The 16,150-nt window shown below is 40.2% G+C and overlaps 1 protein-coding gene across 6 annotated transcripts in view; it reads left to right on the top strand.

Annotated features, from left to right (window-relative positions):
* PPARA (peroxisome proliferator activated receptor alpha) overlaps positions 1-14,828 on the top strand; it is a 33,606-nt gene extending 18,778 nt beyond the window's left edge. For 5 of the 6 annotated variants that reach the window (XM_041398893.1, XM_041398894.1, XM_041398891.1 and 2 more), the window contains 5 exons: positions 205-365; positions 1,328-1,466; positions 3,944-4,146; positions 6,959-7,406; positions 7,587-14,828. In XM_041398893.1, the coding sequence (XP_041254827.1) occupies positions 205-365; positions 1,328-1,466; positions 3,944-4,146; positions 6,959-7,406; positions 7,587-7,834 (1,199 nt within the window). In that variant the 3' untranslated portion in view covers positions 7,835-14,828. Of the gene's footprint in view, positions 1-204; positions 366-1,327; positions 1,467-3,943; positions 4,147-6,958; positions 7,407-7,586 lie in introns of those variants that run through there. The other variant, XM_041398897.1, reaches the window with a different exon arrangement.
* The last annotated feature ends 1,322 nt before the right edge of the window (positions 14,829-16,150 follow it).

The following is a 16,150-nucleotide window of genomic DNA, read 5'->3' as shown; positions in this document are numbered from 1 at the left end:
ACCCTGTATTTTGTGTGTGTTTGCACTGGAAGTATGAATTATTTTTCAAAGAGTTATGATCAAACTGTTAGCTCACTTAATGACTATTAACACAAGATTTTTTTTTTTTTTTTTAGATTAAGCTCATTTTTGTGTGGTTGTTAGTATAGAAACTGTATCAATCTTGATAGTATAGTATTTATGAAGTGTTTCTTTTTTTTTTAGACACCCTTTCACCAGCATCCAGTCCTTCATCCATTAATTTTGCCACGGCTCCAGGTAGCTTAGATGAATCACCCAGTGGAGCACTAAACATTGAATGTAGAATTTGTGGGGATAAAGCCTCAGGCTACCATTACGGAGTACATGCTTGTGAAGGTTGTAAGGTACAGTCATGATTTTCTTCTCAAGAACATAAATCATGTTACTTTATTTATGGGGTAATATGAAGATGAACATTTGCTGCATAAATGTTTCATTGCTATAGCTCTAGCCATTACAGTTCTATCTGTGGTCTTTTTTCTGAAGTAAGTCATCCAGATACCATAACTCAGACCTTCATCAAGCAGGAGCAATTCACAGTGATAATTTTAATACTGCTTTTCTGCATGTAGTTAGGGAAATACTAAAACAAAACACTAAACTGTGATTAAAAAAAAAAAAAAATCAAAGCCTTCTTGCTCCACTAGCATTTTATTTGTGTTGGGAGGATGCCTAGGAGGAGTATGCCACATTCCTGTTACAACAGCAACAAATCCCAAATTTCTCACCTCCCCCACATTCTGCCTGAATCCCTTAGTCCTGTACCTCTTGCAGTTTTGGGGCCAGGGCATGTCTCTGGCACAAATTACTCTTATATTTAATGCATAATTCTTGAGATTATATGACCCATGAACTATAAGATTATTTTCTTTTTCCTCTAAAGTTTTAGATTTCAATCTTTTTTCTATATTAGAAGGTAACAGGAGAGACATAACACTCTTTGTGTACAGCTTTCTTTCATGCATCATGTCAGTAATGATCATTTGAATGTAAATCTTATGGAATAATGCAGAATATCTATTAGAGAGGGGGAGCCTGTTCCTGGCCAGGTGTGTCCCACAGCCTAAATGACATGTTGCTCTGTGATGTGACACAGAATGTTGAGATGGCTCTGGATTTGCTGTCCCTGTGGTTGGGCAGTGTGTGAGCAACCTTGCATTGCAGACTGGAGACATCCTGGAAAGAGCAGCTGAGCTAGAGGCCGTTCTACAATAAATGGTAAAAGAAAAAAAATTACCTGTATGATTGAAGCTTAGTAGTCAACATTCATTAACATTATATATTGTTTTTTTCAAACTTTTTATAGGGCTTTTTTAGAAGAACGATTCGTTTAAAACTCATCTATGATAAATGTGATCGCAACTGCAAAATTCAGAAAAAAAATCGTAATAAGTGCCAATACTGTCGTTTTCAAAAGTGCCTTTCAGTTGGAATGTCACATAATGGTAGGTAAGAGTGCCCTTAATTTGTTTGTTCCTAGCCAGAGTCTGCTGCTGGAGGCAGGCACTTGGATAGCATTTTTACTCACACACATGAATTGAACCTCAGATTTTTTACAGGATAGGTCGCTGTGGGGGATGCCAGTTTCCCTGGTGGGTTCATGTGGTTGATACAGAGCTGCCAAATGTGCTTTTATGAGCTTTACACAGTTCTGCTTCATCTCACTTTGTCCATATGAATGCTCATTTATTTGCTTTCTTCACCCCAGAACTTTGGCACCTGTACTCCCATTGAAACAAATTTCAATACTGGAAGAATTCTGATTGAGGATTTTGTAGAAGAGTAGGAGGAGAACAACTGCTTTCATTGCGAGGGGGAGTGATGTAGGATAGAAATCTTTAGGAAAGCAGCCTTCATTTTCAGGTTATTTTTCAGGTTACAGTGCAACAGCTCTTGGGCAGATGATTCAGAAAGTGGGGAGGGAGGGCAAAGGTCTATGCTGACTGTGCAACCAGGAATCTGGTAGGTTGTTTGTTAAACAGAATGGTTTAAAATTCAGAGCATTTAGATATCCAGTTTAAAAGTTATGTTGTTGTTTGTGCCAGTGATTTAAGATAAGGATGGCAAGCTTGTGGCTTACAGACCAATTTCAGCCCACGAGGCAGTTCTCTGTGCAGGACGCAGCTTGCTGAGCAGCACTGGTGAAGGGGGAGAGGCCAAGCCATGAGAAAGCACATCTCATCTGGCCAGATGACAATAGATTTCCCTGCTTGGTTCAGGCTGAACTTGGGGGCAGGCACAATGTGAAAGTAGGTAAAAACAATGGGATAGGTGAAAAGCTGTGGGTTAGGAGACAAATTTCCTAAGGAAACTATGCAGTCGGGATAGGTGGAATGGGAATGTGACTGGGAAAGCTGCATTGTAGCCTAGAGTCCCAGCAGGAGGCATTGTGAGAGTTTACCTTCTGGTTCTGCAGAAGAACCAGAAAGAAAGAAAGAAACCAGAGTTTACTTTCTGGCTCTGCAGAAGCCTGGCTCTCTTTGGTGAGCCTTGATTGAGGTGCATTGGGAGTGGGTTGGTAGTCTCTGCAAAACTGGGGATAACCATCCTCAAAAAGTGTGCTGGACAACAAGGTGACATCTGAGGTTGGGAGCTGAGCAGGGAGCCATGCTGGTTGGCAGGAACTGACATCCATGTGAAGCTGTTTCATCCTACTAAAATCCCTGTGGCCACCTGTGCTGCAGTTGAAGGGAATAGCCACAGTTTTATTGCAGCAAATGTGTGGGAGGCAGCAGGGGAAAGGGATGACTGCTAACTTGCTGGCAATACTTCTCAGGAAAAGTGCTACAACTAAATTTACACCCATGATCTTAAAACTGTAAGTTTTAGTTTAGATCAGGTATTCTTCCACTTTTTTAATAGGTTGGTGTGACCACCCACCCTTAGGGGGAAGGCAGCACCTAAGGCAGATTCCAAACAGGCTTTCCTTGTTGGACTTCCACTGAAGTGCACAACTGTATTTCAGATCATGCCTAGAGTCACCTCCTTATGTCATGAGAAGACCCCTGGGCACGTTGAAGGGCTGATGGTGTTCATGCCTTGAATTGCTCAGTGCAGGCAGTGAGGTCCTGTCCTCACGGGTTGGATGCTGAAATGCAGTACAAGCAACTGACTGTATGAGCCATCTCAAACCCTTGCACACCTCCCAAGGGTAAAATGGGGCTGGCTTAGCTTGAAACTGAAACTGAAGAAGGATGTGGATGTGCCCATGAATGTCAAGACCACTTGCCCAAAAACCAGGAGACCTCCATACCCAGAGGGGTTTCAGACTTGCATCTTCTTCCTCTCAGAAGAATATCCCAATGGCTAGATTAGGTATTCAGACTGTTCTCCTCTCCAGTCTTCAAGGGCTAGTCTGTTGAGAAAGCAGTATGGAGTGCTGGGGGTAGAGGAGATTTTGCTGCCTCCAGCCTTTGAGCTGTAAATGCAGGTCTTTGGGCTGGGGTTCCCACTGGCAGTACAGATGTGCTGAATGGAGAGCTGGATGCCCCTGCAGGTTCTGAGGCAGCAGTGGGATTCAGGCCTGACTCTGCTGCAGCTCTCCAGCTCGTGTGTGTGCTTTCTGCCAAGCTCCTGTCATGAGTTTATTTAGTGTTTTAAGAGCTCCCAAGGTGGACTTTGAGTTTCACACTGGCAGCTGTAGAACTCAGTAAGGACAAACCAAAATACAAGTATATTTAGGTAATACAGAAGGGAAAAGGAATGTGTTCTAGCCCACTGCAGATAGCACTTTGTGTTCTGAAACACCTGATTTCCTTCAGTCTAGCATATTAGTCACTGCCTGTGTTGGGAAGGGGGCGATGTCTTCACCTCTACCTCAGTTTTTCTAGACAGAAAAATCTTACTGCTCTGATCAGCAGTGGTAAAAGGCTTGAGTTCTTGTATAATTTGTGTTTGTTTTACAATTATGTCTTCCCATCAGCAATACGTTTTGGACGAATGCCGAGGTCTGAGAAGGCCAAGCTCAAAGCAGAAATTCTAACAGGTGAAAATTATGTAGAAGATTCAGAAATGGCAGATCTCAAATCACTTGCCAAAAGAATTCATGATGCCTACCTGAAAAACTTCAATATGAACAAGGTTAAAGCCAGAATCATCCTTGCAGGGAAAACCAATAACAATCCAGTAAGTACTTTTTCTATTATTTTAAAATAAAACTAACAGGTATGTAAGGTGATTGTAATAATTTGGTAGACATTTTATCAAATCTTTTAGAAAATAAATATCATGGTAATACAGACATGAAATATTCAAAGCAAATATCTGTAGCAAATATGGTTGCTTTTAACCACTATCAGAATAGTAAGAAGCTTTAGGAAAATCAGGTGATTACCTTGTGAATGGAAACTCATAACCCTAAATTATTGTTCTTAAGCAAAAATGAAGTGATATCTGAATGTGAATACCTCTTGATATGGGGAAAACAGTTCAAAATTATTTCCCTAAATAGTTCAAAATTATTATGACAGTGAAAAAAAATGCATTTTTCTGTCACAAATGCCAGGATAAGTACTATTAGTCTGTAGGGTGTATAGGTGCTCTGCATGACTTTTCCTTTAATCAGAATAATATTTATACCAGGAGGGGAAAGAAAACTTGAGTTTGTAATTTTTTGTTTACAGTGCTGGCCATTTCTCCACCCAGTCTTCCTGGTCTTTTCTGTATGGTTCCTTTGAAAGGCAGAAGCAAGCAAGGTTGTGAAGACACATTTGCTGTAGAAGTTATTTTTCTTTCAGGGTAATTTAGCCAAGGTCTACCTAATTTGATCAACTGCTTTTTGTTTAGTAGCACATGGGAGAGTATAATCGATGTAAGGATTCACTTGTTTCACTTTATGCATATTTATTTAAGCTCCACTGTGATTTTTGTTACTTTTATGTAGAAGATAAGTATCTTATTTTATCAGCAACTTCAGTTTCAGTAAAAATTTGCAGGGAAGAAACTCTACATGTGCTGTAATGAAATAAGTGTGGGGAGATGAGTGTTATCAAAATGGTAAGCAAGCTGTCTTCTGCATGATGGAATTTGGCATATAATAGTCTAGTCTAGTCTAGTCCAGCTTTCTGAATTAGAAGAGAGACACATGAATTATCCCAGTCTTTTTCATTGCACTAAAGAGGTGTGTAAAAAGAGGCACAGGCTTAAACATATTAGGGATATAGTCTGATGTGAGCCTACAGTAAATACCACCTTTATCTTCCCAGTGAGTGGGCTTCTGCAGAAAATCAATTTTGTGCTTGTTACCCTGTGTCAGAACCATAAGCCACAGCTTGTGTCACATGCAGGGATGGATCCCAGAGCACTTAATCCCAGTTCTTGGATTTGAATATGTCCCACAGCCGTGGGACTGACAAGCCAACAGTGACCAGCACGTGTGTGCCTGGCTGAACATGCACATGAAAATTAATGAAGAATCAGCCCTAGCATGTTGCAAACAGGCTGCTATCATTTTTTTCCATATGCAGGGAAGAGCAAAGGGGTTTTAGGCTATTTCATCATCTCTTAAGAAAACAAACATTTTAATTTTCTTTTGACTTTTCAGCAGAAAAGCAAATTTTTAAAAAAGGGATTTTTTGATTGTAATTAGCAACCCACCTGTTTCAGAACTGTGTATTAACAGCTAATTTCAGTGAATCCTAATTTTTGGTACCACTACAATTAATTTCAGAATGAATGAGCATTTTTCATGATGACACAGTGTCACTTTTTAATTTAGTTCCCAAGTCCTTAGCCATGCCTCTTTTCTGCATGCTGAAATGATGTTAATTTTTTTTTAAAGTGTGTAAGATAGTGTACATTTTTTAAAGGTTTAGACATGTGTTGTGTTTTCTTGCTTTGCCACTTTCCACTCATCCACCTTCCCATGGAAAGTTCTTCTCTTTGTAACTGTGCTGGAGTGAGATGGAATGTGCAGTAGCCATAAACATTTTAAAATGGAAAACCATGGGAACCTGACCTGTTGGACAGTTTTCTGAAGGAAGCAATTGAATCCTATGAGTTCCTGACAGAACACTCTGTGTTCCCCATGCTATTTAATCTGAGCTGAGCAAAGCAGCACAAGGAAGGTGCTTGGTGTGTATGGAACTAAGTTTCTGTTCAAGGTCAGTTGCTGTGAGTTTGCTAGGCTGGGAAGCACTGGGGTTTGTTGTTTTTCTTTAGTGGATTGTACTTCATTTTTTACTTCTGATTGTTCATAAGAGAGTCTGAATGCTGCTTTTGATAAGTATGTTTTAAAAGAGCTGCTCATCTGTTTGTAAAACATGTACCTTTCAAAACAAATGGGATTATGGAAAAGACCAAATTTTGTGCTTGGCATTCTAGTGGGATTCTCTTGTTTAGAGATGACTCAGCACCAAATGCAGCTAGAAAGTTGGGACAGCTGGGGCATTGTCTATGACAATCTGATAATAAAACACAAGAGAAGTGCAGGGTTCACATTCTTATGCAAATATGCTGCCCTGTATTGAAATTACTGTCTGTATTCCCCCTAGGGTACCTCAGGAAAGCATCTTGATGTGCATCAAGTATAGTTAGTTTAGGAATCAATAGGAGAGTAGGCAGAATAACCTGGACTTCTGGAGAAGGTAACACAAGTCTTTTGTGAACCCTCTGGGACTGGCTCTGAGATGGATTTGTGCATCCCAAGCACAGGAGTGCTGGAGCTTCAATTTAATTAGATAAAATTAAATTAAAGATATGCTGCACATCTTTACATCTGACTATTTGCATTGCTGTTTGCAGAGCAGACTTGTTAGGTATTGCAGTTTGTCAAACACTGTTTGTCTTGATGAGAAGTATGGAAGAACTCAGGGTTTATTGATAGTTGAGGACTGATTAGCATGGAAGTTAAAGTTTAGCAAAATTCTTATTTTTTAGGAAGAGAACTATTAATAACCATTATTTAGTGACTGAACTAGTGGGGTTTTTTTCTCTGTAGCCATTTGTTATACATGATATGGATACCTTATGTATGGCAGAGAAGACCCTGGTGGCAAAACTGGTAGCCAATGGGATTCAGAACAAGGAAGCAGAAGTTCGAATCTTCCACTGCTGCCAGTGCACGTCTGTGGAGACTGTCACAGAACTCACGGAATTTGCCAAATCCATCCCTGGCTTCTCCAACCTGGACTTGAACGATCAGGTGACGCTGTTGAAGTATGGGGTGTATGAAGCCATATTTGCCATGTTGGCCTCTGTGATGAACAAGGACGGGATGCTGGTGGCTTATGGGAATGGATTCATTACCCGGGAGTTCCTGAAGAGCCTGAGAAAGCCATTCTGTGATATAATGGAGCCAAAATTTGATTTTGCAATGAAATTCAATGCACTGGATTTGGATGATAGCGATATATCCCTTTTTGTTGCTGCCATTATTTGCTGTGGAGGTAAGCACTACCCATTACCCATTAGTTCTCTAAGGTAGTAAATTTTATTTCCTTCTCATGAATTAAAAATTTTAATGGAAAAGCTTCTGTCCTCTGGAAGATTCAGTTCTACCACTAACTACACTTTGAGGAATCATTATAAAATTATGACATGTATTCTTTTGCTTGTTTTGAGAACAGATCGTCCTGGTCTTGTAAATGTAGGACACATTGAAAAAATGCAGGAGAGCATTGTGCATGTACTGAAACTTCACTTGCAAAACAACCATCCTGATGACACCTTCCTCTTCCCAAAACTTCTCCAAAAAATGGCTGACCTCCGACAGCTGGTCACAGAGCATGCTCAGCTTGTTCAGATAATCAAGAAGACTGAATCTGATGCACATTTACACCCTTTACTACAGGAAATCTACAGGGATATGTATTGAGGACTTTTAGTATTTTTTTTCCACAATATTTAAAGACAGAGAAATACAGATGGGAGCAAAACTATTTGTACAGTCGTGGGCTGTTCACTCAGCCCAGAGCAGAAAAAATCTAAAACTGGGGAACTGGAGTGTTACACTTCTTTTGGTTTGGGATCTTTTCTCTTCTTTTGAAAAAGTGCTGCAGAAAAATACTGGTCAGAGTGCTCAATGAAGTGTCTTACAATGGTTCTTTTATTTGGAAATTTGAAGATTGGTAAGGAATACATATTTGTATAATAAATCAGAATGTTAAGTAACAGAATGAACAAAATTGTATTTCCTCTTGGTTTAGTCGTTATAGTATTAATATAACAAATTCAGCACCTTCCTTCCAGGTATCTGCACAATCAGAAAGACAATGCACTTTTGCCTAATGGTAACTACTGAGAACCAACTAACACTTTTTCTTAAAGCATTCAGTCTAGGTGTAGCAAATGGCTGGATATTACTGTCCATACACTTCTAAAAATTTGGAAAGATCTTTGATCCATTGTTGCTTTAATTCCATGAAATTATGTACAGCTTCATCTAATGTTACATTGGCATACTTAGGGTTAGCATGTTTAACAGACAGTTCTCTTATGAAATTAAAGAAAATCCAAAGAGTTATCTAAAACACAGCAGAGATACTCCAATAGGTGTGTCTTGAAGAGTAAACATGATAAACTGATGGGACCTTTTTGTTTCAGAAGTCTGTTAAGGAAATGTCAAAATATCACTGATGGAAAAGATGTTGTATACCCTGTATTTTTGTAGAACTTGTAATAGCTCAGGATGCAGTTTTGACATAAAAATACTTTTTTGAATTAGCAAGAGTTTTGGAGAGACTGAAAAATCTGATCCTACCCCAGAAAAAAAAAAGAATTTTAACTTTCCAGCAATGATACTGCACTCTGCTGCAGTGACAGATGACTCCAAAGGAATGATTGGATAGGAAAGGCACCGGCTTCCTCTAAGTCTCTTGGCAGTGTAGTTGTTTGGACCTGTTTGCTTTGCTGATGAACACACTGCTTCATTTTTTACCCACTTGGATATATTTCTATTCCTTCTTCGGCCTCATGGATAGAAGTATTTGATAGTTGTTTTCACCAGATTTTGTCCTTGTGGGTAAGGTGACAGTAATACCAAGAGCAGTGTTTGTAGGTGTCAGACTGTCATAGAAAGGAAGGCAGCACAGCTGAGAGTTTATCGTGTTCCTAGGAGTAAACTGATTTTTACAACAGCACTTGCTGTTCTCCTGCTGCAAAAAAAAGCCACAGTGAAATGGCTTCCTGACTTTGCCACTTCATGGGCTCTTTTCTCAGAAAGCTGCCCAGAAGTGCCAGCTGCATGCAAGGCACTCTGCTGTTTCTCTTTCGTTTCTTTGATACTGTAACTTCACATTATTACTCCTTATTTTACTTTCTGTTTCACAAGAACGAGGCCTCAGGAGCAATCCCAGCATTTTCACTACAGTTAAGCTTTCAGTGGCACAGGAGGACTCTTTGGACTTGTTTTATTGTAGCACATTTGAAGGTGCCAGAATCTTCACTGCAAGGGTTGAGTGATGAAGTGAGAACATCACACTGTCATTCCTATTTCAGTGGCAATGCTTGTTTCTGTCCAGGCCCACAGGCACAGCTGGACACTGGAAAAATTACAGGTTTAAAGGCAACTTGGGGTTTATCTGGGCAATGATTGTGGCAGAAGTTATAGATAACTACAGATATATTTAGTGTAAAATATTGAAGCACAGGCCTCAAATTTGATGAGCATCTAGGGCAGGATAGAAATAGTAACTGCATGTGCACAAAACTTCCTCCCCTTCCCTGTTGCCAGCAGGAAGAACACTCAAACACTCAGAGAGGAATGTTGGTCTTGCCAGGAGCCCTCAGATGAGAAATGGGCTGCCTTTTGTGTCCCAGAGCAGCACACAGTGTGCCCTCAGAAACAGAGGATTTTAGGAATGCTGCTGCTTTATTCTTCCAGCCAACCCTGTTTCACTGAGGAGCTGTGGGGTTTGGGCCATGGAAAAAATTGATCTGTGATATTGCTCATGCAAGAAGTTGTCAAAATATCAGCCATTCTCGGATGGTGTTCTGAGACTGGAGGAGCCAGTTAGTTTATCCTCTAAAAAAAAGATAACTTGAATTTTTTCCCCCCAAAGGTCAGATTTTTTGCAAAGGGCAAATTTCAAAGTTGTATTTCAAAGTTGTGTTCCATAGTCTAGGTGTACTGTAGGTTCTCAGGAAAAATCAGACACAGTCAGTGTGCACAACTATTTTTCCAGCTCTTGTTCCCAAAAGTGGCTAAAACACTTTAGTAACACTTTAAAACATGGAAAATTAATAATAAACACTTAAATTCTCAGCAAAGCTCTAAAGAATTGCAAATAGAGTAACTCAGTGAAAGACATAATATTTTAGCAGCTGCTTGTAACAAGGTCCTGTTATTAGCATGAGAAAAGTGCATAATTTTTTTGTTATTTGAAAACCAGCAAGAAATTTTTGACTACTTCCTTGGACATTAAAGATTTGATTTCTGTTTTAAATTAAATTGCAGATCCTTAATGAAAGGGGAAAAAAAAAAAAGAAAGAAAGAAAGAGAACACATCTCTGAATTGCAGAAATATGAACAAGATGTTAACACAGCCTAAAGTTCTGGATGGATTCCACTGCCCACACTGCTGTCCCGTGCACATTCCCATAGTCACTTCAAAGAGTGGCACAGGGCAGACAATTCCCTTCCCAAGAATTAGTGGGCAAAAGAATTTCTCATTTCTACATTACGCTTTTAAGGAACTACATTTGCTCCTTCAGGAGATGACTACAGCAGGTTTTGGCCAAGGAGATTTTAAAGTTATTCAGTTTATGCCTTTTTTTTTTTTTAATTTGGAATCCAAACTAGTCTCAGATCTATTTCTGATTGACTACTTCAGCATCTTCCCTATGTGCAGATAAACTAATACTTTAAAATACCCCATCTATGGAGGGAAGCAAAGTGATCAGATTTTAGGATTAAAATGGTATTAAAGATTTACTGGCTCATCAGGTACAGTTTGGATCTGATTCTTGCCAACATAACTAGTTTTACTGTCATAGCATGGAAGAACTCTGGTTAGCAACCAGACCCCACAAACAGCTCAAGGCAAGAGACAGCAGATGGATAGAGAAATATCCTGGGAAACAATGGTATGGCTTCCTTAAGTTTTCAGCAAACCTACAAATTACTCATTTTTTAGCATTTTTTTGGGGGGTAAAAAATTATTTATTTATTTATTCTGGTGCCCTGGGTACTTTTTGTCAAAGGGGAAGGGGGGAAGAAAAGGAAGGTTTTGTGCCAAGTATTAGGGAAACCTGAGGTTCATTCTTCTCTCCTCCTTAAATATTCCCCTTAAAGCTGCTGTTTAAAAAAATTAGTTACCTTTCAAAATTTCCAATCCCACTTTCCCTTTAAACACAAACTGATAGGAAAGTTTCCACTTACAGAAACTACATCTTCCATTGCATTTAAAGCAACCACATTTTGTGTCAACTGCCATTTCCATGTGCCTCTGTGCTCTGCTTCCAGCAGCTGCTGCAGAGCTGAAGCGCTGCCAGCGAGCAGAGTTCGGCATTATTCCTGCCCTGCGCAGATCTCGGAAATACCAGCAGTTGCACTAAGCCCGTTCTCATGAGAGAGCTGGCACAAGGCTGCACATCAAAGAGCTTATAATAAGCATCTAAACATTTGTTTGTTTATTCAAACTGCTAAAACTTGGGGAGATTTATTCATCACGAGAGCTGGGTCACATACGACTGAGTCTGAATTTCCTCATTTCTGACGGAGAGCCTGCACAAACTTGGGCCCCATCTGAGGCAGAGCAGCTGGGGGATATCCTGCTGTGGCTGCAGAGGAACAGTTTCAGTCTCTCCTAAAAAGCTCCCTGTGACTTAACTGAAAATCTGCAACTGCATTTGACAAATGCATTTGCAGCTGTCACGGTACTGTTTAAGCATAAGGTCTGCAAATAATGGTCCCTCTCAGAAACCCCTCGTCCTTTAGGAAGGGTTGGAATGTAAGGTGGAGCGTGGTATCTGTGCTTGCTTATGTCCCAAGTGCTTTCCTGATAATCAGTTGCATATAATTTTTGTATTTAGGTTTAATCAGCTTTATTATCCTTCTTTTACTGGAGATTTAAATAATATGTGGGTTTGATCTAAGATTATTGATCTTGTTATGTGTTGTGGGATTTTTTTAATTTAATGTAATACCATTTCTTCATGTTTCAATTTATAAAATTCAAGAATATAAATGCAAGGTATAAAATTTCACTAAATTAATTACAGAGGTGCTTAAAGAAAAATGTGTAAATTATTTAATTTAAATATTTGTTACATACTTTATCTTGTGAACCCTTTGTACAGTGAGGAAGTAGTTCCTTTTATGGCCTAAGGATGAAGGGGCTGATGTCAAAGACAATTTGCTATTTATTCCTGTCTGGTCTTTATTGCTGTATCATTTGTGAAGAACTATCACAAGTTCTTCAGAGTTATCAGTGTTTGGTGTTGATGATTATAACAAAACTTTAAAATATATTTTCACATAGAACACAGACTTCCTTTTATTTAATTTTAATAAAAGCAAGTCTAGTTGAGGAATAGCTGCAATCCCAAAATCAAGTTTTTAACTCAAGTTCACCAATAGGAAAAATAGTGTGTAGAACTGAGTAGATCTTTGTTTTGCAGCATGGTCGCTCATTTTCCTTTGAAAAGAGCTAAAAATAAGCTGCATTTGGTTCATGCACCAGTGCTGGTGTTTTCTGTGGAAGTGACTTGTGGCTCACTGGGAATAACAACATGTACTCAGGATTATTCCCTGCCATCTGCCCTGAGGGCGACCTGCTGTTTTATAGATGTATTTCAAACGTGATTTGGCAGCACAGAACAAAACGTTGAAATGGCATTATTGGCTTCCCTACAGGAGGGGTTTTAAACAGAATTCAGTCTGCTCGTAGGGATTCTGTGTCTGGTGCATGCAGGTGTGACAGTCTGTGCCTACAGCATCCTTCTAAGGACATCTGATATAGGGAAAAAGGTACCTTTCAAAGGTATCTACCTTTTATTTTGCTGTGTGAATCACCAAACACAGTAGGTATCACAAGCACAATCTATTACAAATGTTCTAGCTATCATTTGTACTTACTGCTTTTTATTTGTAACATATAACATTTTATTTCCTTAAATTGCTGCAACTTGGCATTCTCACTTCATCAGTGTCACCACACAGGTATGTTGTCTCCTCAGGTGTTTGTGTCATGTCTGCAAAAGCTCTGCTGGACTTCCCTGTGCTAACCTGCAGCCACTTCCTTTACCCTGTCACTTCATATGACACAAACCCGCTGTGTAACTGAGCCCCCCCTAAGGAAGGCTGTTTCCTCCTTTCTTTTTTTTCCATTGTGCTCACAGCTTTTTTAAATCTTTTTCTGCCTCTGAAGCTGGGGTGTGTTTTTTCTTGAGCTCCTTTATTGCATCAGTCTTGTCAGATTCCATTGCTGTGGATGTTTCGAAACAGAATTCCTGTTGCAAGGACCTCAATTTCAGATGAGCTGCCTCTGCCAGGGGATGGGCAGCGTGCACAGAGACTGATCTGATCACAGGCTGGACCTTAAATAAGGACTGCAAGATCAAGCATGAGGTACTTGAGGTAGTTTCACTACTTGAAGTAGTAGTAATGTTTTGGTGTATTTTCTCACGTTGGGTATGCAGGTAATCCCTCTTGTGGAAAAGACTTCCGCCAGGAGTTTTGTGGCATTTTTTCCACTTGAAAGAAAAAAGATCGGCAGGACGGGGAAGTCCTGAGCCACTGAAATCCCGGTGGCACACCAGTCCTGCGTGGTACTCCGGGTGTGTAGGAGTGCAGTGTCACCAGGCAGCCTGTGTGGGACGTGCTGCAGAGCTGGGAGCAGGTCACCACCCTCCTGCAGGTGACTCACAGCCACCCCTGCTCAGCCGGCCCATGCAGGGGCTCATCCCCACACACAGCAGCTCTCTCCATGGAATCACAGTGCCCTGGCTTTGGGCAGAGCAGGAGCGTGCACGGTTCAGTTGCTGCTTTAGCGGTAACGAACCTTCCCAACGTTTCAGTGCTATCGGCGTGCTCCAGAACCCCCTCTGGGTGGTTTGACAAGTCTGGTTTAGCTGCTTCTCGGGGGACCTGCTTCCTGAGCAGCTCCTGCTGTTCCGCAGCTCTTACAAACAGTTGCTCAGAATTATCTCGAGGAATGCAGCACCACAGCTTAAGTGGCCCAGGATGATGAAGCCCTCCTTCACGTCTTAAATGGTCTGTTATCTGGTAGGATTCAAAAAAAGTACAGTGTTGTTAATGTTGCCAAACCCTAATCAATAGAGCTAACAAGTGTTTCATTGAATCAACATATCAATATTAAAGAGAAAATAAAATAGCTTATTGTTTCCAGTCAGCTGGTTTGGGTACATTTTACTTCAGTAAGTACAGAACGTAGAATGAGCACATTTCTTGCAAGGAGTAGTCAAACCTAATTCTCATGGAATGCTTGTTTCCCAGTAAAAACCACTAATGCAAGCCAAGTTCCCAAGTTTCCTTCTGTTAGAACAATGCAAATGACACTTCCAAGGATGAATGGATGCCCTGGTCTCTCAGGGATTTATAGGAAGGACAAGGTATCTTGCGCTTGTGAATGTTACAGTCACGTCTAGCTACACACAATGATGCATTCTCAAATGTTACCAGCCTACTGATCTAGGATGAAAAAACTTGAACTAAACATGTTTTTCTTTTTTACATTCTGATTTTTTCTGCCTTCTTTAAAAACAAGAGGTTGAATTCACAGTGTTTGTATAGAGACTGGTAGGAACCTATGTGCTTTAATCCTTTCAGACTGAATGTAAACCAACTTAATTTGAAACACGGTTTTGCCTTAATGGTTTTAAAAAAATAAAATATTTTTAAAAGTTAATTTAATGACATGTGCTGATCTTTTATCTCCAGGAAGGGAACTCACTGCAATGTGACATTCAGAAAGCAGCCTATTTGAAGCATCTTCAAGTACTGGTGCTTCCCTGTGTACTGTTAGATGTCTTTTGAAGCAGGAGTGGGTGTGTCACACAACCCAGAGACATTGCATATACATTTATTTATATATATGACCTAAGTTTGGTGCTGACCCACCATCCAGCTCTGATCTTTCATATTCTCATGGGGTGTATGGCTGGTTTGAGACATCCATGGAATTCAACAAGTGCACTTCTGTGTGAAATGCACCACTGACTAATTCAATGAGCACATCTTCAATTAAATCAGTCAGGGAAGTATGTCACAGGTAGCTGCTTTCCTTCCAGAATCTGGGGATATTTTAAGCTGGTTACAGAGTGCTGAAGTGGAAATTCCAGCAGAGGAAAAAGACTCTGGTTTCTTCATCAGCTGTGCTCAGGAGCATGGAAGACCTGATGTTGAAAGTACTTGAAGTTGAAAGTACTTGAAGACCCCAATGAAAACCACCTGTAAAGGCTGTGCATCCATGAAGAGCAGGAAAAGCTGGGCATGGTATCATTCAGGCTGTGAAATCACATATATATTAAAATATGATGGTACTGAGACCATAACGATCATGTTCAGTGGAAGTACAAGAATGTGGAATAACTAAATTCTAAGAGCTGGGCACAGATAATAATCCATTGTCATTCCAGGAAATACCAAGTGGCATGTAGGGCAGTCTCCTTTCCCTAAAGCATAGACCAGAGATGCCAGAACACATCTGCTGTCCCTCTGTGGTACCTGCTGGCTTTTCTGCACCTACCAGGTCTTCACAGCCAGGTAACTGTGTAGCAGAGGCATCCCTGACTTGGTTTTTCCTGCTGTAAAATAAATAACTGAACTGTACTGACACAAATTAAATCTTAGGTAGTTTTGCTCTGAGGTTCTGCTCCCTTTTAACACTGAGTCTTTCCCCCCTTCAGTTCAACATAACAAGCACTTAAAGGCATGAAGATTTCTGAGGGCTTAAAATGACTCAGTCATATCGTAAAGGCAAAGATAATGGTTATGAATAAATGAGATAACTGCTTTTGTCTTAAAAGGGCACAGAACAAGCTGAGCAGGAGGGAGAACAGGTCAGACAGATGAGATCCCAGTCTCACTGACAACAGAACTGCACTAGGCAGGCTTTTAAAACCTGCTTTTAAGAATACAATCTGTCATGAACAATGGGAAATCCAGCAAAAAACATATTTCAAGGTATGTTTGCTGGTGTAAACATAACCTGTGATCTCACACAACCAT

This window comes from Onychostruthus taczanowskii, unplaced genomic scaffold, assembly GCF_017590055.1.
Source record: "Onychostruthus taczanowskii isolate IOZ18803 unplaced genomic scaffold, ASM1759005v1 scaffold15, whole genome shotgun sequence".
NCBI classification, from domain to species: domain Eukaryota; kingdom Metazoa; phylum Chordata; class Aves; order Passeriformes; family Passeridae; genus Onychostruthus; species Onychostruthus taczanowskii.
Note: the sequence above shows the minus strand (reverse complement) of the source record. Positions and strands in the feature narration are given on the sequence as shown.